Source organism: Eucyclogobius newberryi, unplaced genomic scaffold (assembly GCF_026437365.1).
Source record: "Eucyclogobius newberryi isolate DKJ021-1_F unplaced genomic scaffold, fEucNew1.0.hap1 SCAF_3, whole genome shotgun sequence".
Classification (NCBI taxonomy): domain Eukaryota; kingdom Metazoa; phylum Chordata; class Actinopteri; order Gobiiformes; family Gobiidae; genus Eucyclogobius; species Eucyclogobius newberryi.
In genome coordinates, this window is record NW_027315945.1 from 32,891,522 (window position 1) to 32,911,320 (window position 19,799).

A 19,799-nucleotide genomic window follows, 5' to 3' on the forward strand; every position below is an offset into this window, starting at 1 on the left:
CACTTTACTTTTACTTTTCACTTCTTCTAGGCTCCTCCAACTTGAACGCGACTGGAGTTAAAGTGCCCCCTAAAGGTCGGACGACTCATTGAACCAAAATGCAATGAAGTTCTATATATTGAAAATGTTGCTAAAAAATGACACACTTTTTAGGTTTATATAATTTCACTTCCTGTTTGTAATTTATGACATCACAATAGGAAATTACCAAGCAAACACTGGGCAAAAACTCATCTAATGTCACAATTTATTTTTATTTGTCAAATGGAAATATTTTCGAGCGACTTTATTTTGTTGAATTAAAGAGTCATAAAAGTTGTTTCTTTGTGTAAATTCTGCATAAACTTTGACTGGAATGAGTGTTCCTAGTGTGATGTCACTTCCTGTCATTTTCTACAATTTTTTTTAAACTTTTCTCCACAAATACCTGCTCGTTGGTGTAAAACAATCAATTATATATACAACAGGTAAAAACACACCACAAAGAGTCAAAATTTGAAAATCGTACAAAAAAAAAACACTACGCACTTTAACAATAGAAGAAAAATCTGCTGCTATTGACTCTAAAAAGCAAATCTTCCTTTGTTCACTGCCGGCCAAAGCTTTTCACCGCATTCAAATTAGATTCAAATCCGGCCGGTCATGAGTTTTGACAGGGGCACATTCAAATAGTGAAGGACAGGGAGAAAGAGAGGCACGCAATAGGTCAAAAACCTCCTCTTTCATCACCATTTAAGGTAAGACCGCACGCAACGCTGATATTCAAAATGCGAGTATTATGTTGAAGTTACGTGTTCTGACCTCAAATCGATGTCACGGTCATTTCGCTGAGACGATTAAATGAAAGCAAAAGCACTCAAAAGTTGTAGAAAAATGTGGATTCCGTTGTTTTAAAGGTGAACAAAAAGACAAAACATGTACTGATATAAGTGAAATACAGTATTTATTAAACATTTCACAAATGTGTTATGTAAGAATGCAAATCAACTTAAGAATCATTTGTATTTGTACAATGTCTGGGGAGTAAGGTGGAGCAAACTGTCATATTTGTACAACTGACCTCTTACAACATGTTAATAATCATTTAACGCTCTGTTCACTTGAGCGTTCATTTGAGCGTTCACTTGAGCGTTCCCTTGAGCGTTCCCTTGAGCGTTCACTTGAGCGTTCACTTGAGTGTTCACTTAAGCGTTCCCTTGAGCGTTCCCTTGAGCGTTCACTTGAGCGTTCCCTTGAGCGTTCACTTGAGCGTTGACTTGAGCGTTGACTTGAGCGTTCACTTGAGCGTTCACTTGAGCCTTGATCGTTCCCTTGAGCGTTCACTTGAGCGTTCACTTGAGCGTTCACTTGAGCCTTGATCGTTCCCTTGAGCGTTCCCTTAAGCGTTCCCTTGAGCGTTCCCTTGAGCATTCCCTTGAGCATTCCCTTGAGCATTCCCTTGAGCATTCACTTGAGCCTTCACTTGAGCGTTCACTTGAGCCTTGATCGTTCCCTTGATCGTTCCCTTGATCGTTCCCTTGAGCGTTCCCTTGAGTGTTCACTTAAGCGTTCACTTGAGCGTTCCCTTGAGCGTTCACTTGAGCGTTCACTTGAGCGTTCACTTGAGTGTTCACTTAAGCGTTCACTTGAGCGTTCCCTTGAGCGTTCCCTTAAGCGTTCACTTGAGCGTTGACTTGAGCGTTCACTTGAGCGTTCACTTGAGCGTTCACTTGAGCCTTGATCATTCCCTTGAGCGTTCACTTGAGCGTTCCCTTGAGCGTTCCCTTGAGCGTTCCCTTGAGCATTCCCTTGAGCATTCACTTGAGCCTTCACTTGAGCGTTCACTTGAGCCTTGATCGTTCCCTTGATCGTTCCCTTGATCGTTCCCTTGATCGTTCCCTTGAGCGTTCCCTTGAGTGTTCCCTTGAGGACATTTGCGCGTCCATTATGTGATTGATGTGCCATTTTTTAATCAATCAGCGCATTACTCAATCCAAAAGCCATCAGCGTTAGTCGGAACGAGCTCGGCGACGCGTGAAAAGTCCACGTCCGTCACGAGCGGGCGACGGAACCAAATGGTGGCTTTGAAGTAAAACCATCCAGTATTGTGTTTATGATGAAATGCAGAAAAAAGAGAAAGGTGAAGTGATGAAAGTGATGAAGGTGACATTTCTGCAGAGTTTAGTTGTACATACTTGTGCTATAAATAAAGCTCACTCACTTCAGCAAAGGCATTTACAGCCACATTGAGCTCAAGATTTTGATCTTCAGTCAAATCAAAAATAAAATATACCGTCCTTATTTTAAAGCAACTGTATGTAACTTTCTAAACGAGGAACTTCATGAATGATCGGGACACGCACTGGAATCGCTTTAATTCAACTTGTTTTGACTTTGTTCGGCTGGATTGAGTGTTTTCGTGTCATCGCGATGTGCCCTGGCTCCGAGCCCCCCCGGCCCCCCTGCGCCCCCCCCGGCCGGCGCCGTACCGCGTTTACACAAAGGAGGAACTCATGAAACTGCGGAGAACAGTCGTCTTACCCGGAGATCGTCACGTTATCCCGGCGGACATCCTAAGATTTTTATAAGAGATCTTCTACTGAGAGTGTTTTTCAAACTTCCTATAAGTTATTTGTTCTTTTCTTCTGTATCTATCTCTGTATCTACCTGCGTTGCATCAATGGAATTTCCCCATGTGGGACAATAAAGGAATATCTTATCTTATCTTATCTTATCTTACCTTTGTTTTTTGTTTTTTTTACATTTGTTGTGCTTTTTCTTGGTTTCTGTTTTGTGAAGCGTCTTCGAGTGTCCAAATACAAATATATTTTATTTGTATTTATTTATTTCATTTATTTTATTTATTTTATTTATTTTATTTATTTTATTTATTTTATTTATTTTATTTATTTTATTTATTTTATCTACTCATTATTTTTAGTATTATTATTACGTTTCTGCATGATTGCATATAAACAAAAAAGTTAAAACATCTGAACAGTCTCCCTGATAATAGGTAAAGCTACACTGTGGAATATTATTGTCAAAGTAACAACTTTGTCTATAGAAATGAGCAGCAGGAGTCAGTACGAGCCAGGTTTGTGGAGATGCAAGCCAGGACTTTTCAGTGCAGTGAAAACATCCAAAATGAAAAAAAGTTTATTGTGGCTTAAAAGTTGCATTTAATTACAAAAAAGTCTGATTCTGTTGCCTCTAACCAATCTATTTAAAACAGTGAGGTGAAGACTCGAAGCAGTAGAAAATATAGGAGTTAAAGAGGCTATTTTTGTTAAAAAAGAAAGACCAATAGACCAATTAAATAGGGGGGGTTAAGATTTGACCTTTTTGCTGTTTGTAATGGAGTTTTGAAACCCTGGAGAGGACGACGCCCAGGGCATTCGGATGCTAATCAGTAACACAGGGAGGAAAGTGTGAGCCAGGGACATTAGGAGTTGGGAATCGGATTCTGATTCTGATTCTGATTATAGCCCATTACATTCCTGATAGTAAACGAAGAGGCTAGTTTGACAGGCAGGTTTAGTTTCTGTTGATACCAACATCCATCCATTTTCTACCGCGTGTTCCCTTTCGGGGTCGCGGGTGACTGGAGCCTATCCCAGTGACTTCGGGCCTTAGGCGGGGTACATCCTGGACAGTGGCCAACACAGAGACATTACAGGCAGTTCACTCCCACATTCATTCACTAGGGCCAATTTTTTAGAGTTACCAATTTTTACCTAACACATGTCTTTGGACGGTGGGAGGAAGCCGGAGAACCCGGAGAGAACCCACGGTAACACGGGGAGGACATGCAAACTCCACCCAGAGAGATCATGTGATGTTGGTCTGGTCCGGGAATCGAACCCATGATCTCCTTGGTTCAGTCCTGGTTGCACGGGTGCACGGTGGCAAGAGCGCTAACCGCCTTTGCCACCGTGCACCCTCTTCTGTTGATACCAATAAAACCTTTTCATTAGGAGGTCCCGCCCAGTGGGCAGGGCCTACCCAAAGTTGGATAAATATCACTCTTGAATGAGAGTTGAAACGTTTAGTTTTCTCAAACGTCTTCCACTGTTGTCACGTCTCCCACAGTTGTCACGTCTTCCATTGTTGTCATGTCTTGCACTGTTGTCACGTCTCCCACTGTTGTCACGTCTTCCACTGTTGTCATGTCTTCCATTGTTGTCACGTCTTCCACTGTTGTCACGTCTTCCACTGTTGTCACGTCTTCCATTGTTGTCACGTCTTCCACTGTTGTCACGTCTTCCATTGTTGTCACGTCTTCCACTGTTGTCACGTCTTCCATTGTTGTCACGTCTTCCACTGTTGTCACGTCTTCCATTGTTGTCACGTCTTCCACTGTTGTCATGTCTTCCATTGTTGTCACGTCTTCCACAGTTGTCACGTCTCCCACTGTTGTCACGTCTTCCACTGTTGTCACGTCTTCCATTGTTGTCACGTCTTCCACTGTTGTCACGTCTTCCACTGTTGTCACGTCTTCCATTGTTGTCACGTCTTCCACTGTTGTCACGTCTTCCACTGTTGTCACGTCTCCCACAGTTGTCACGTCTCCCACTGTTGTCACGTCTTCCACTGTTGTCACGTCTTCCACTCTTGTCACGTCTTCCACTGTTGTCACGTCTTCCATTGTTGTCACGTCTTCCACTGTTGTCACGTCTTCCACTGTTGTCACGTCTCCCACAGTTGTCACGTCTTCCACAGTTGTCACGTCTTCCATTGTTGTCATGTCTTCCACAGTTGTCATGTCTTCCACAGTTGTCATGTCTTGCACTGTTGTCATGTCTTCCACTGTTGTCATGTCTTCCACTGTTGTCATGTCTTCCACAGTTGTCATGTCTTCTACTATTGTCACGTCTTCTACTATTGTCACGTCTTCTACTATTGTCATGTCTTGTCATGTATTGTCATGTCTTCCACAGTTGTCATGTTTTCTACTATTATTGTGTCTTCCACAGTTGTCATGTCTTCTACAGTTGTCACGTCTTCCACAGTTGTCATGTTTTCTACTATTATTGTGTCTTCCACAGTTGTCATGTCTTCCACTGTTGTCATGTCTTCCACAGTTGTCATGTCTTCCACTGTTGTCATGTCTTGCACAGTTGTCATGTCTTGCACTGTTGTCATGTCTTCCACAGTTGTCATGTCTTTTCATGTATTGTCATGTCTTCCACAGTTGTCACGTCTTCTACAGTTGTCATGTCTTGCACAGTTGTTATGTCTTGCACTGTTGTCATGTCTTGCACTGTTGTCATGTCTTCCACAGTTGTCATGTCTTTTCATGTATTGTCATGTCTTCCACAGTTGTCACGTCTTCTACAGTTGTCATGTCTTCCACAGTTGTCGTGTCTTCCACTGTTGTCACGTCTTCCACTGTTGTCACGTCTTCCATTGTTGTCACGTCTTCCACTGTTGTCACGTCTTCCATTGTTGTCACGTCTTCCACTGTTGTCACGTCTTCCATTGTTGTCACGTCTTCCACTGTTGTCACGTCTTCCACTGTTGTCACGTCTTCCATTGTTGTCACGTCTTCCATTGTTGTCACGTCTTCCACTGTTGTCACGTCTTCCACTGTTGTCACGTCTCCCACAGTTGTCACGTCTCCCACTGTTGTCACGTCTTCCACTGTTGTCACGTCTTCCACTCTTGTCACGTCTTCCACTGTTGTCACGTCTTCCATTGTTGTCACGTCTTCCACTGTTGTCACGTCTTCCACTGTTGTCACGTCTCCCACAGTTGTCACGTCTTCCACAGTTGTCACGTCTTCCATTGTTGTCATGTCTTCCACAGTTGTCATGTCTTCCACTGTTGTCATGTCTTCCACTGTTGTCATGTCTTCCACAGTTGTCATGTCTTCTACTATTGTCACGTCTTCTACTATTGTCACGTCTTCTACTATTGTCATGTCTTGTCATGTATTGTCATGTCTTCCACAGTTGTCATGTTTTCTACTATTATTGTGTCTTCCACAGTTGTCATGTCTTCTACAGTTGTCACGTCTTCCACAGTTGTCATGTTTTCTACTATTATTGTGTCTTCCACAGTTGTCATGTCTTCCACTGTTGTCATGTCTTCCACAGTTGTCATGTCTTCCACTGTTGTCATGTCTTGCACAGTTGTCATGTCTTGCACTGTTGTCATGTCTTCCACAGTTGTCATGTCTTTTCATGTATTGTCATGTCTTCCACAGTTGTCACGTCTTCTACAGTTGTCATTCTTGCACTGTTGTCATGTCTTGCACTGTTGTCATGTCTTGCATTGTTGTCATGTCTTCCACAGTTGTCATGTCTTTTCATGTATTGTCATGTCTTCCACAGTTGTCACGTCTTCTACAGTTGTCATGTCTTCCACAGTTGTCGTGTCTTCCACTGTTGTCACGTCTTCCACTGTTGCCGTGTCTTGCTCGGCGGGGACAGGGCGTCGGTGATGACTTAAGCGACAGGCCCTGCAGGTTTGTGTGTACCTTCAGGGCCGGGATGTGTGTCAGATCCTCTACAGAACAAACACACGGCTCATGTCAAAGTGAACGTTCATTTGACTGGGCATGTGCGCCGCGGCTTTCTGTGCGTCCCGAGAACTTTGCAAATTAGATCAGGAGAGAGACTTTGACTTGCAAAAGAGCACTTGCCTTGGAGTTCGGAGCGCACGGTAGGAGCGGTGCCGCCGGACGGCTCAAAGGGGGGAATATGACGAGCGGTTATTCCATCTACGGCTTGTAATACTTATTCTTTTTATGCATTTTTCGTTTTAGCATTTCTGTCGACGAGTTGGTGACAGCGTTTAGAAGTCGCCGCCATGGGAGAAATGGAGGATTTGAGGAAAGAGGCGGAGAGTCTGAAGGACCAGATCACTGTGAGTACATTTCACACGCTGCAAAACGGCTAAAGTCACTCGGTAAACATATATAACCGAAGTATTGCGATTATGTTTGTGATTTATGTTTTTTAAAATCCCGATTCGGTTCACACTGCACATTTAAAAACACATTCAGGAGCTTTAACGTTTGAGAAAAGCTGGAAAAATGATACAAGGCATTTCAGGACATGTTTGTAGAGGTTTAAACTACTTAAACAGGTTTTATACATGATACGACCCACATTTTAGTGTTACAATTATTGCGAGCATAACTATAGTATTGACACACAACAAAACAAACAAAAGTGAAGTTACAATGCCAATAGTGTGACCAGCTTTATGAAATTGAACTTTCTGAATGCAAAAGCAAAGTGTAGGTGCACTTTTTGGGGTCCAGATCGAATAGAAATGACATAATTTTGCTTCTTAAAATAGACACGATTATTATTTTTTATTTCTTACAATGTCCTGTACCTGAATAACCACGATTATCGATTAACCGAATCATCTCGATGTCCCTGGACCCAAAGACGTCACAGGGATGTGAAATTATCTGCAGAGAACATTGTATTATCTAAATAACTGCAGCCTTAGCCAATTACGACAATTATTTAAGCTGTATTTTTGTGTGTTTTTTTTAGATAAATCTTGCAGCGCTCTATTATCAGTTTACCTTGTGATTATGTGCAGATAAGTGTCTCTCTTACTGATAACGTATTACTTATTTTGATCCATTTTTAAAGATTGAAATGGCATATTCAAGTAAAAAAATTTGAACGCATGACTTAAATTAGACCTTACACTAAAGCAGTATTTCAAATTTATTTTCCTGTTACATTTGCTCAGTCACTTTTATTTGTTTTTAGAATGCGACTATGTTCCTGTTTCATTATAAAACATTACATACAGATGAAGTCAGATTGGATTTACTTTATTAGCTGTAACTAACGATTATTTCAGCAGTCGACACATCAAACCATTATTTCTATTGTACATCGACGTGTTTTAAAGATATTATCAACCAAATAAATGTGGAAAAATGCTGACTGAAGGCTTCTAGATGGATATTATTTATGAATAAAGTGTATTAATGATGAAGATCTAGCCTGTATAATTCAGATAATGACTATAATCGACCAGTATCTCGCCCTCCATCGCACGGTGTCAAATCAAACCTGCAATGCCTCTTCTGTCCTGCAGGCGGCCCGTAAGTCGTTTCAGGACACCACGCTCCAGGAGGCGTGCGCTTCGACCTCGGTGGTGGGGCGTGTCCAGCTGAAGACCAGAAAAACACTGAGGGGGCATCTGGCCAAGATCTACGCCATGCACTGGGGCACGGACTCCACGTAATCCCACTTTCTTTAAACATGTTATATAATACCTAATACGTCCGGTTTGAATAGAGATATGCAAAATATGACTTGCAATGACTTGAAGTAGAACTAAGTAACATTTTGGCCTTATTAAAAGTCTTTGTAAGTCCCTGTGATGGTGAAATATGTATTTTTGGGGAGTTTGAAGTGTCCGTCGTCGCCCCCCCCGCTGTTTCTAGGCAGAACACCATCGACCCAAAGACAACTCTCCTGAGAAACCCTGGCTCTTTTTTAAAATATTTGGCAATGTGAAATGTTTATGAATTATACTGACTTATAATGACAAACAAAGAAAGAAAAAATATGGTTTGGTCAGAGGCAGGTTATCAAAGTAAATATTTGTGCAAATTAAACTGTAGAAATCCAATATACATGATTGGAAAAACAAAACACTCCCATTTTTGTTTGTTTAGTTTTTTCTTTGAAGCCGGAGCGTCGAGGGAAAAGGGACGAGACTCAAATTATGGAAGTTAAACTACATTTACGAACAAGATTATTATTAGTATCGTTTTATTACATTTTTGACTAGTTCTGTCGGGAAAACATGGGGTTTGGACTTTTGAGTAATAAATTGGGCTATTTTCTTGTGTTAAATGGTCCTGATTAAAAGTCTATATTGTTTATGTTCACGAAATCAATACAAAAAATAAAATTTGTTGAAAAAAAGAGATTGAAAATGTAGTTTGACATTGGAATGAATGAATCTGACAGGGAAGTAAGTGGAAACAAATATCTGAGCGCTTTGGCAGATTTAAGTATTATAATGTATGTTTAAAAGTAATTTGAACTTATTGTACTTTCTGTGATTTGCAACTTTACAAAGTGTGTTTTTCCGCTTCCAGACTCTGTGTCAGCGCCTCACAAGATGGAAAACTTATCGTGTGGGACACAATCACCACCAACAAGGTAAATGTGAACAATGTGAACAATGACTCAAGTCAAAGCAAATGTCGTGTCACCTTTTACAATTACATCATTTCATATTGATCCAAAACAAATACGTGTGGAATTTACTTTTTACAGAAGTACAGATACAGTAGCAGAAAAAAAAATGTAACATTTCAAACCATAAGAAAAATAACATTTCAAACCATAAGAAACGTACTTAAAATAAAAAATGTGGAGTAGAAAGTACAGATTCCTGCTCTAATGTAGAGAAATAAAAGTACAAAAGTTTCCACTGGAAAAACAACTTAAAGGTTGAATGGACGATTTTTTTACCCAAATCTGAGTCTCATTTCCTCGTGGCGTGGACTGCCGATTAGTCCTGCCACGTATCAATCATAAAACGCACCTATCGCTCACCTGCAGCCGGTTCCACGTGTCTAAGCGCATGGATCTATCATAATATAGTTCCCTCAGTGTACGGGACAAAATGAAGACAGAGAAAGACAGTTCGAGCTGACGCAGAAGAAGACGGAAATCTACGGGAGACGAGAAATGCGATGCGATCCTTCGCGCACGTGTGTGTTGTATCAGTCCTATCGTTGTATTAGCTTCATTGTTTATTAAAGTACAGTTGTTGTTTTTAGGTGAACGCGATCCCGCTGAAGTCCTCGTGGGTCATGACCTGTGCCTATGCGCCCTCGGGGAACCTCGTGGCCTGTGGAGGTCTGGACAACATGTGCTCCATCTACAACCTCAAAGGGAAGGACGGCAACGTGAAGGTGATGAGGGAGCTGGCGGCGCACAACGGTGAGTCACGGGACAACCACACAACCGCACAACCAACCAAACAACCACACAACCGCACAACCGCACAACCGCACAACCGCACAACCGCACAACCGCACAACCGCACAACCAAACAACCGCACAACCGCACAACCGCACAACCGCACAACCGCACAAACAACCAAACAACCGCACAACCGCACAACCGCACAACCGCACAACCGCACAACCGCACAACCGCACAACAGCACAACAGCACAACCGCACAACCGCACAACAGCACAACAGCACAACCGCACAACCGCACAACCGCACAACAGCACAACCACACAACCATACAACCACACAACCACCAAAGTACTTTACATTTGTTTTTTTGTTACTATTGATTGAATTTTGCTTCTAAATATGTCACAATTATTACTTTGTAGTTCTTACGATTATATTGTGCCATGAATGATCACGATTGTCGATTAAGCCAATAATCTTGACGTCTCTATTTGGCAGTTTTAGCTCCAGAGTTTAGTTTTCAAATGTTAGACTGCACAAAAACAAGTGTAAAATAAGTAATAAGTAAAGTAAGTAAAATGTGCTTCACACCCGTATACGCACAACAGCACACTCACAGGACTAAAGTGGCATTAAACCTGGACTAAACCAGGACTAGACCAGGACTAGACCAGGACTAGACCAGGACTAGACCAGGACTAAACCAGGACTAGATCAGGACTAGACCAGGACTAAACCAGGACTAGAACAGGACTAGAACAGGACTAGACCAGGACTAGAACAGGATTAGACCAGGACTAGACCAGGACTAGAACAGGACTAGAACAGGACTAGACCAGGACTAGACCAGGACTAAACCAGGACTAGACCAGGACTAGACCAGGACTAGAACAGGACTAGAACAGGACTAGAACAGGACTAGAACAGGACTAGACCAGGACTAAACCAGGACTAGACCAGGACTAAACCAGGACTAGACCAGGACTAGAACAGGACTAGAACAGGACTAGAACAGGACTAGACCAGGACTAGACCAGGACTAAACCAGGACTAAACCAGGACTAGACCAGGACCAAACCAGGACTAAACCAGGACTAGAACAGGACTAAACCAGGACTCGGCGTAAATGTCTCGTTTCTCGATGTAAATGTCTCGTTTCTTGGTGTGAATGTCTCGTTTCTCGGCGTAAATGTCTCGTTTCTCAGTGTAAATGTCTCGTTTATCGGCGTAAATGTCTCGTTTCTCGGTGTAACTGTCTCGTTTCTCGGCGTAAATGTCTTGTTTCTCTGCGTAAATGTCTCGTTTCTCGGTGTAAATGTCTCGTTTATTGGCGTAAATGTCTCGTTTCTCGGTGTAAATGTCTTGTTTCTCTGTGTAAATGTCTCGTTTCTCGGTGTAAATGTCTTGTTTCTCGGCGTAAATGTCTTGTTTCTCTGTGTAAATGTCTCGTTTCTCGGTGTAAATGTCTTGTTTCTCGGCGTAAATGTCTTGTTTCTCGGTGTAAATGTCTTGTTTCTCGGTGTAAATGTCTCGTTTATCGGCGTAAATGTCTCGTTTCTCTATGTAAATGTCTCGTTTCTCGGCGTAAATGTCTTGTTTCTCTGTGTAAATGTCTCGTTTCTCGGTGTAAATGTCTCATTTCTCGGCGTAAATGTCTCGTTTCTCTGTGTAAATGTCTCGTTTCTCTGTGTAAATGTCTCGTTTCTCGGTGTAAATGTCTCATTTCTCGGCGTAAATGTCTCGTTTCTCTGTGTAAATGTCTCGTTTCTCTGTGTAAATGTCTTGTTTCTCGGTGTAAATGTCTCATTTCTCGGCGTAAATGTCTTGTTTCTCTGTGTAAATGTCTTGTTTCTCGGTGTAAATGTCTCGTTTCTCTGTGTAAATGTCTCATTTCTTGGCGTAAATGTCTCGTTTCTCTGTGTAAATGTCTCGTTTCTCTGTGTAAATGTCTCGTTTCTCGGCGTAAATGTCTCGTTTCTCGGCGTAAATGTCTCGTTTCTCTGTGTAAATGTCTCGTTTCTCTGTGTAAATGTCTCGTTTCTCAGTGTAAATGTCTCGTTTCTCGGCGTAAATGTCTCGTTTCTCGGCGTAAATGTCTCGTTTCTCGGCGTAACTGTCTCGTTTCTCGGTGTAACTGTCTCGTTTCTCGGTGTAACTGTCTCGTTTCTCGGTGTAACTGTCTCGTTTCTCGGTGTAACTGTCTCGTTTCTCGGTGTAACTGTCTCGTTTCTCGGTGTAACTGTCTCGTTTCTCGGTGTAACTGTCTCGTTTCTCGGCGTAAATGTCTCGTTTCTCGCTGTAACTGTCTCGTTTCTCTGTGCTGCAGGTTACCTCTCCTGCTGTCGGTTTCTGAGCGACACCGAGATCCTCACCAGCTCTGGAGACTGCACCATGTAACAAGACCATTTATACAACTATATTATGTTTATTGACAACACTACATTACCGTGAGGTGGAACTAACTATTATTTTAGTCGTCAGCCATTATTTTCTCGATTATTCCACTAGCCAAACCATTTTTTGAAACATTTTAAGTTTATTATCAACAAGATAAAGGGAGAAATATTGCCACTGGAAGCTTCTAGAAAGAGAAAAGTTACAAATCAAGTGTATTATTGATGTTTTGGTTTAATAATTCCACTGTCTTTCTTCTGCATTGACCAGATAACAATTGTTTTCTATAGACAACTAGCCTCAATTAGTTGATTAATTATTCAAATTTCAAACACATAATGTAAATCCATGTTTCCTCCTTCGCACTGTGACTCAGGAAATCCACACGGCCCCATAAAAAAACTGAAACGAGTTCTAAAAAGAGCTGTTTAAAGGTGCTTTGTGTAACTTTTGCTTCTTCTTTCTGCGGAGCTGCCAGTGCCTCGTCTGGAATGTTCCACACTGAGGCATTAAACAAATCCGTCACGCAAATGTTCAATTACAGTGTCTTTATTGCAAAAACACAACCTTTAAACACGTGCGTTCTTACAGATCTGAACTCCGTCGCGTTTAGTACCGTTCTGTGAAACATCCGAGGCGCCGCAGTAACATCTCCATGGAGACGTTAGCCAGAAAAGTGACATAGTGCACCTTTAAATGCATTCACTGGATCATTAACTGGAGTCTCTAGTCTTGACTCGTTCAGATGCACCCGACGAGCATAAAAAACACAGATCTGGCTCGTTCCTTCTGACCCGAACCCTCTCTGACCTCAGCATGCTCTGGGACATCGAGACGGGGACCATAAAGACCACGTTCGCCGGTCACCAGGGCGACTGCATGTCACTGGGCGTGTCCCCGGACTTCAAGTTCTTCATCTCCGGGGCCTGCGACTTCACGGCCAAACTGTGGGACATCCGAGAGGCGCAGTGCAGGCAGACGTTCTCCGGGCACGAGAGCGACATCAACGCCATCGGGGTGAGTCCACTCCACACGGGACGGAATGACTTTAAATACTCGTGTAACGTGCGGTCAGGGGCAGAGGTTGGACTCTGTGAGAGGAAACTGTGCAACGAGACACTGATTAAAAGTCTGTCTTGTTTATGGTCATGAAATTGATGCTTACGTCAGTTTTGTTTCGTTTTTGCAAAGAAAAAGTCAAATTTAATCGAAAACCGTGATCAAACAATATGAGGAAAACTCTTTTTGTTTGGCCCAGTCCACAACTTTTTGTTTGTTTTTATTAGTTTACTGCATTTATTTATGAAATGTCACGTTATTTATGATTTATGTTTCATTCTAATCCTTTTTCAAACAAGATAATTGGTCAAAATTGTGTTATTTTTTACTTGAAGTGAGAAACAAATGATTAATTTCAGTCAAGTTGAATTTAAATTGAAATCCAACCTGTGGCCTGGGGGCAAATGCGGCCCTCAGACTCATTTTTCTCGGCCCTCAGGTTTCCGGGTGAATCAAAGAAGTATTTTATCATTTAACCTCTTCTACAACGATAACGTCAAAACAAAAGAAAACTGAATTCTATCAACTGTTTTTCCACTCATCCAGGTTGTTTCTTCACTTACTCTGGTACGTCACTCCTTTAAAACAAACCCTATAAACGCATTAACTAAAGAAACAACTTGGATGAGTGATGAAAAGTATTCGCTCTAAAGACATTTGTCCAGTGAAATATTCTTCAAAACTAACGAGGGTAAAAACGCAGCGTGACTCTGGCCTTTCTCTCCCAGTTCTTTCCAAACGGGAACGCGGTGATCACGGGCTCGGACGACGCCACGTGCAAACTGTACGACCTGCGCGCCGACCAGGAGCTCATCACGTACCAGGACTCCAGCATCATGTGCGGCGTCACCTCTCTGGCGCCCTCTCTGTCCGGGAGGCTCATCCTGGCCGGATACGACGACTTCAACGTCAACATCTGGGACTCGCTCAAGGCCGAGAGAGTGGGTGAGTACGACGGGGAGACGCACTAAAGCAGGGAGTACTTCACATCCGGATATAGATCTATATATAAGTACAAGGGGTATTTACTGGAAAGACATACAAACAAATTTACCGACACGTCAGTGCTGAACCAGGATTTAGGCCAGAATTAAACCAGGACTAAACCAGGTCTAAACCAGGACTAAAACAGGTCTAAACCAGGACTAAAACAGGTCTAAACCAGGACTAAACCAGGACTAAACCAGGAATAAACCAGGTCTAAACCAGGACTAAAACAGGTCTAAACCAGGACTAAACCGGGTCTTAAACCAGAAGGGCCAAAAATGAACCAACCAGGATTAAACCAGGATTAAACCAGGTCTAAACCAGGTCTAAACCAGGTCTAAACCAGGACTAAACCAGGACTAAACCAGGTCTAAACCAGGTCTAAACCAGGTCTAAACCAGGACTAAACCAGGACTAAACCAGGACTAAACCAGGTCTAAACCAGGTCTAAACCAGGTCTAAACCAGGACTAAACCAGGACTAAACCAGGTCTAAACCAGGTCTAAACCAGGTCTAAACCAGGACTAAACCAGGACTAAACCAGGTCTAAACCAGGTCTAAACCAGTTCTTAAACCAGAAGGGCCAAAAATGAACCAACCAGGACTAAACCAGGACTAAACCAGGACTAAACCAGGACTAAACCAGGACTAAACCAGGTCTAAACCAGGATTAAACCAGGACTGGACTAGTACCAGCCGGGTCTGAACCAGGTTCATGTCAGAGTTAAACCAGGACTAAACCAGTAAAACAATCTTGTGTAGAAAAATACTAAAAGTCCTTTATTAAAGGTGCCATAACATGCTTTTTTTCACGTTTCGTAGTCTATCCTAAGTGTATAATTGATAATAATAAGGGTTGTGCAACACCCTTAACATAAGAGTTAAGAAATAACTATTATGTTAAGGGTGTTGCACAACCCTTGGACAAACCTTGGACCCCCTCACCAAACCTTGGACCCCCTCACCAACCCGGAAATGCAAACGGCTTAGTTTGATATTCGCCCCCACCCTTGTGAAGAGCGATCTGGCTCCCCCGCCCAACCCGTGACGTAGTCTCAGAGCGCGTGTGTGCCCCGCCCACCCCGTGACGTAGTCTCAGAGTGAGGGGGGATAATGACGCGTGCTTGCCCTTATGGCGCAGCCTTGCCCCACCGCCCGTCAGTTTGGAGATTAGAGGAAAGGAGATAGTCTGTAATATAGCTAAACACTGCGGGAATCAATCAAAAAAACACTCTGGACATTTATGAAGCACAAATAGCAATGTAAGAAGGTTAAAAGCTCTGAAAAGTCGATTTTGCATGTTATGGGACCTTTAATACATGGATAAGCTGAATTATCATGAAACAAGTTAAAATAGGTTAAATAAAGATAGAAGCAATTCAATCCAACCAAAACAACGGGCTGGATATTACATTTGTGCTGTGGACGTTTTCTAAAACTAAACCAAGAGGTGGTGGAGTCGACCTATAACCAGAGGGTTGGCGGTTTGTCATGGAATTAGACATACACCGATGCTATTCCTTAACACACAGAGAACACAATTCAACTTAGAATATGAAACGACACAGGAATATCAGACATTTGTGTAGCATGCATGGGAAAAACGCCGGACGGGTTCACGCAGGCTGCTGTAAGCAGTCTGTGTGACCCTCCTGCGTCTCACGCCGTTTTTTCCCATGCTGGTTGGTTTTATTAGATATTCTGGAATAGGTGGGTCACATTTCTCATTGGTCAGCTTCACATCAAGGCACTTGTCTTTTACAACAGTTGGTATTTTTCCTAGAGATAAAGCCCTCAAGGGAGGGGTGTAACTCCCCCCTGGGGTGTTACCCCCCTTGGTCAATGTTCTTGCTCCATCTTTACGACCCCTTCACAAACAAATGCTGTCACACACCCGTTTTTCTCTTAGACTAATGATGCAGATAATATATCACTATTATGCAGATAAAATACATCACAGAAATATAATCATATATTCACATTTTATCACACGGTTCAATCCCAGCTTCAACAAGTGCAGACTGTTGAGTCAGGAGCTTGGGATTGTGGGAAAAGAGATCTCTATTACCCAGATCTCGGAGCAGGGAGAGTCCATTCTCATTGAGACAAAACTGAATAGGGAGTGTCTGCAGTGCCGCGGCCGAAACTGCCATGTTACTTTTGTGCCGGCCGCGCGCTGCGGCTCCTGAAACTGCGCCGCTATTTGACCGCGTTTTAGCGCCGTTTTAGACCGCGCCGGTTTAAGGTTAGGGTTAGGGTTAAGGTTAAGGTTAAGGTTAAGGTTAGGGTTAGGGTTAGGGTTAAGGTTAGGGTTAGGGTTAGGGTTAGGGTTAGGGTTAGGGTTAGGGTACGGTTAGGGTTAGGGTTAGGGTTAGGGTTAGGGTTAGGGTTAAGGTTAAGGTTAAGGTTAGGGTTAGGGTTAGGGTTAAGGTTAGGGTTAGGGTTAGGGTTAAGGTTAAGGTTAAGGTTAAGGTTAGGGTTAGGGTTAGGGTTAAGGTTAGGGTTAAGGTTAAGGTTAAGGTTAGGGTTAAGGTTAAGGTTAAGGTTAAGGTTAAGGTTAAGGTTAGGGTTAGGGTTAGGGTTAGGGTACGGTTAGGGTTAGGGTTAGGGTTAGGGTTAGGGTTAAGGTTAAGGTTAAGGTTAGGGTTAAGGTTAAGGTTAAGGTTAGGGTTAGGGTTAAGGTTAGGGTTAGGGTTAAGGTTAGGGTTAAGGTTAGGGTTAAGGTTAAGGTTAAGGTTAGGGTTAAGGTTAAGGTTAAGGTTAAGGTTAGGGTTAAGGTTAAGGTTAAGGTTAAGGTTAAGGTTAAGGTTAAGGTTAAGGTTAGGGTTAGGGTTAGGGTTAAGGTTAAGGTTAGGGTTAAGGTTAGGGTTAAGGTTAAGGTTAAGGTTAAGGTTAAGGTTAAGGTTAGGGTTAAGGGTTAGGGTTAGGGTTAGGGTTAGGGTTAGGGTTAAGGTTAAGGTTAAGGTTAGGGTTAAGGTTAAGGTTAAGGTTAAGGTTAGGGTTAAGGTTAAGGTTAAGGTTAAGGTTAAGGTTAAGGTTAGGGTTAGGGTTAGGGTTAGGGTTAGGGTTAGGGTTAAGGTTAGGATTAAGGTTAAGGTTAGGGTTAGGGTTAAGGTTAGGGTTAGGGTTAGGGTTAAGGTTAGGGTTAAGGTTAAGGTTAAGGTTAGGGTTAGGGTTAAGGTTAGGGTTAGGGTTAGGGTTAAGGTTAGGGTTAAGGTTAGGGTTAAGGTTAAGGTTAAGGTTAAGGTTAGGGTTAGGGTTAAGGTTAAGGTTAGGGTTAAGGTTAAGGTTAAGGTTAAGGTTAAGGTTAGGGTTAGGGTTAGGGTTAAGGTTAGGGTTAAGGTTAGGGTTAAGGTTAAGGTTAAGGTTAAGGTTAGGGTTAGGGTTAAGGTTAAGGTTAAGGTTAGGGTTAGGGTTAAGGTTAAGGTTAAGGTTAAGGTTAAGGTTAAGGTTAAGGTTAGGGTTAGGGTTAGGGTTAAGGTTAGGGTTAAGGTTAAGGTTAGGGTTAAGGTTAAGGTTAAGGTTAACGTTAGGGTTAGGGTTAAGGTTAAGGTTAAGGTTAGGGTTAGGGTTAGGGTTAAGGTTAGGGTTAAGGTTAAGGTTAGGGTTAGGGTTAAGGTTAAGGTTAGGGTTAGGGTTAGGGTTAGGGTTAAGGTTAAGGTTAAGGTTAAGGTTAGGGTTAAGGTTAAGGTTAAGGTTAAGGTTAGGGTTAGGGTTAAGGTTAAGGTTAAGGTTAGGGTTAGGGTTAGGGTTAGGGTTAGGGTTAAGGTTAGGGTTAGGGTTAAGGTTAAGGTTAAGGTTAGGGTTAGGGTTAAGGTTAAGGTTAAGGTTAGGGTTAGGGTTAAGGTTAGGGTTAGCCATGAGGCTATAAGGGAAATGCCGCGGTCCCTGAAACTGCGCGGCTATTTGACCGCGCCGCAGCTCTCCAGCCACGACCTTTAATTAAACCAAAATCCAGAATATTCTCTGAGCTCTGGCCAATCAGAGCGGGCGATACAGAGCCATGTTATGTCTTTGCAGGAGTAGAAATAAAGCAGAGAAAGAGATGAAACAGCCATGGATTGATACGACTGCAACTTCAACCAGTAATTTACACGATTTCAAACGCAACTCATCACAATTACACGGCTAAAATTGTATTAAACCACAACTACAGGTTTCAAAATCTACTCAACAGGTACAATTATCCAACCAACCCACTCGAACACAGTATTTGTAGTCACGTTTCATGTGTGGAGAACATAAAACATAGTAAGTGTTTAAACTCCTCCCTGTGGGCGTGTCTCCAGGTGTGCTGGCCGGCCACGACAACAGAGTGAGCTGCATCGGCGTGTCCAGCGACGGCATGGCCTGCTGCACGGGCTCCTGGGACAACTTCCTCAAGATATGGAACTGAGGCCGCTCCGGAAAACCCCACTCGGACCCGCCCCGGTTCCAGAGGAGCGCGCTGAGGGGCCCCGGGTTTAAGCAGACGAGGGGGCGTGTCGCTGCCGTGCCAAGTCCGTCCAATCAGAGTTGTTCTTTTCCGCAAATATCCACGTAAGACTTAGGTACTGTATTCAGGAAGTTAAAACGCATCGCCAGCTTCGCCCGTTTTGTACAAATCAAAGGCCGATTTCAGTCACATTTACTCGAGTAACTTTTTGAAAGAAACTGTACTTCTTGGAGTAGTTTTCAAGCGACATATTTTGACTCCCGCATATCCTGTTTGAAGTGACTCTTGCTTGAGTAAACGCTTTGGTTGCTCCTCCCACCGTAAGTCTGCGTATAATCCACCAGGTTTTCGTGATATTAAATTATTTTATGTGTTTCTTGCACTATTCCTTCTGATACGATTTAGTTTTTCCTTTTCTTTTTTGTGCTTTGCCCTTTGAAAAATGCCAGATTTTGTGCATTATTTAAGGTTCTATCCTTAAAATTAAATCAATTTCAAATTCCAGTTGTACTTATACTTCAGTAATATTGTTCAGAAGTAACGTCATTCTTACTCGAGTACAATTGTCGGTTATTCTACCCATCTGTGCTTGGAATACACACTTTTGAATAATAAAAGTTGAGTTTTGTGGGTCACTTGCCTATTTTGCTGTCTCTAAATGATCTGAAATTATTTTTTGTTTTTCAAGAGGTTGTAGTACTGATTATTTACCACTAGCAGGCGCTCTGCATTTAGAATTTCCTTTAATGACAAACTTGTCTTTGCAAACATGAAAACTATTGCCAAATTGGTATGGTAGCACACTGAATGACATATAACTGAATGGGTTTATAATGTAGTGTCTCTGTAGTTATTTTAATGTTTTGTATGAAAATGTGATTGAATTTTATCTGTATTTTATTTCATTATTTTCAGTGTTGAGGTAGTTTGGACTGAAGGTTTGAAGTAAAAATATTTATTTGGCGCCTTTTTAGAAAATCAAAGTCTCCATATATAAAGGCAGATCTGTTTAGTTT

The 19,799-nt window shown here is 42.3% G+C and overlaps 1 protein-coding gene across 2 annotated transcripts; it reads left to right on the top strand.

Annotated features, from left to right (window-relative positions):
- Positions 1-721: 721 nt before the first annotated feature.
- On the top strand, positions 722-18,759 carry gnb3a (guanine nucleotide binding protein (G protein), beta polypeptide 3a). 2 transcript variants are annotated; one of them, XM_072461083.1, is made up of 9 exons: positions 722-737; positions 6,749-6,849; positions 8,053-8,198; positions 9,068-9,131; positions 9,758-9,920; positions 12,235-12,301; positions 13,118-13,319; positions 14,090-14,306; positions 18,638-18,759. In XM_072461083.1, exons 2-9 carry the CDS (start codon positions 6,793-6,795, stop codon positions 18,742-18,744), a joined length of 1,023 nt encoding a protein of 340 aa, XP_072317184.1. In that variant the 5' UTR covers positions 722-737; positions 6,749-6,792; the 3' UTR covers positions 18,745-18,759. The 2 variants fall into 2 exon arrangements, with proteins under 2 accessions (XP_072317184.1, XP_072317183.1); XM_072461082.1 differs by lacking the exon at positions 722-737 and adding an exon at positions 6,630-6,645.
- The last annotated feature ends 1,040 nt before the right edge of the window (positions 18,760-19,799 follow it).

Bases quoted from the DNA above. Each gene is read 5' to 3' on its own strand.
- gnb3a (XM_072461083.1), top strand. From the start codon at position 6,793: ATGGGAGAAATGGAGGATTTGAGGAAAGAGGCGGAGAGTCTGAAGGAC. The intron at 9,132-9,757 runs GTAAATGTGAAC...TGTTGTTTTTAG, and splicing joins ACACAATCACCACCAACAAG to GTGAACGCGATCCCGCTGAA. The intron at 9,921-12,234 runs GTGAGTCACGGG...TCTGTGCTGCAG, and splicing joins GGAGCTGGCGGCGCACAACG to GTTACCTCTCCTGCTGTCGG.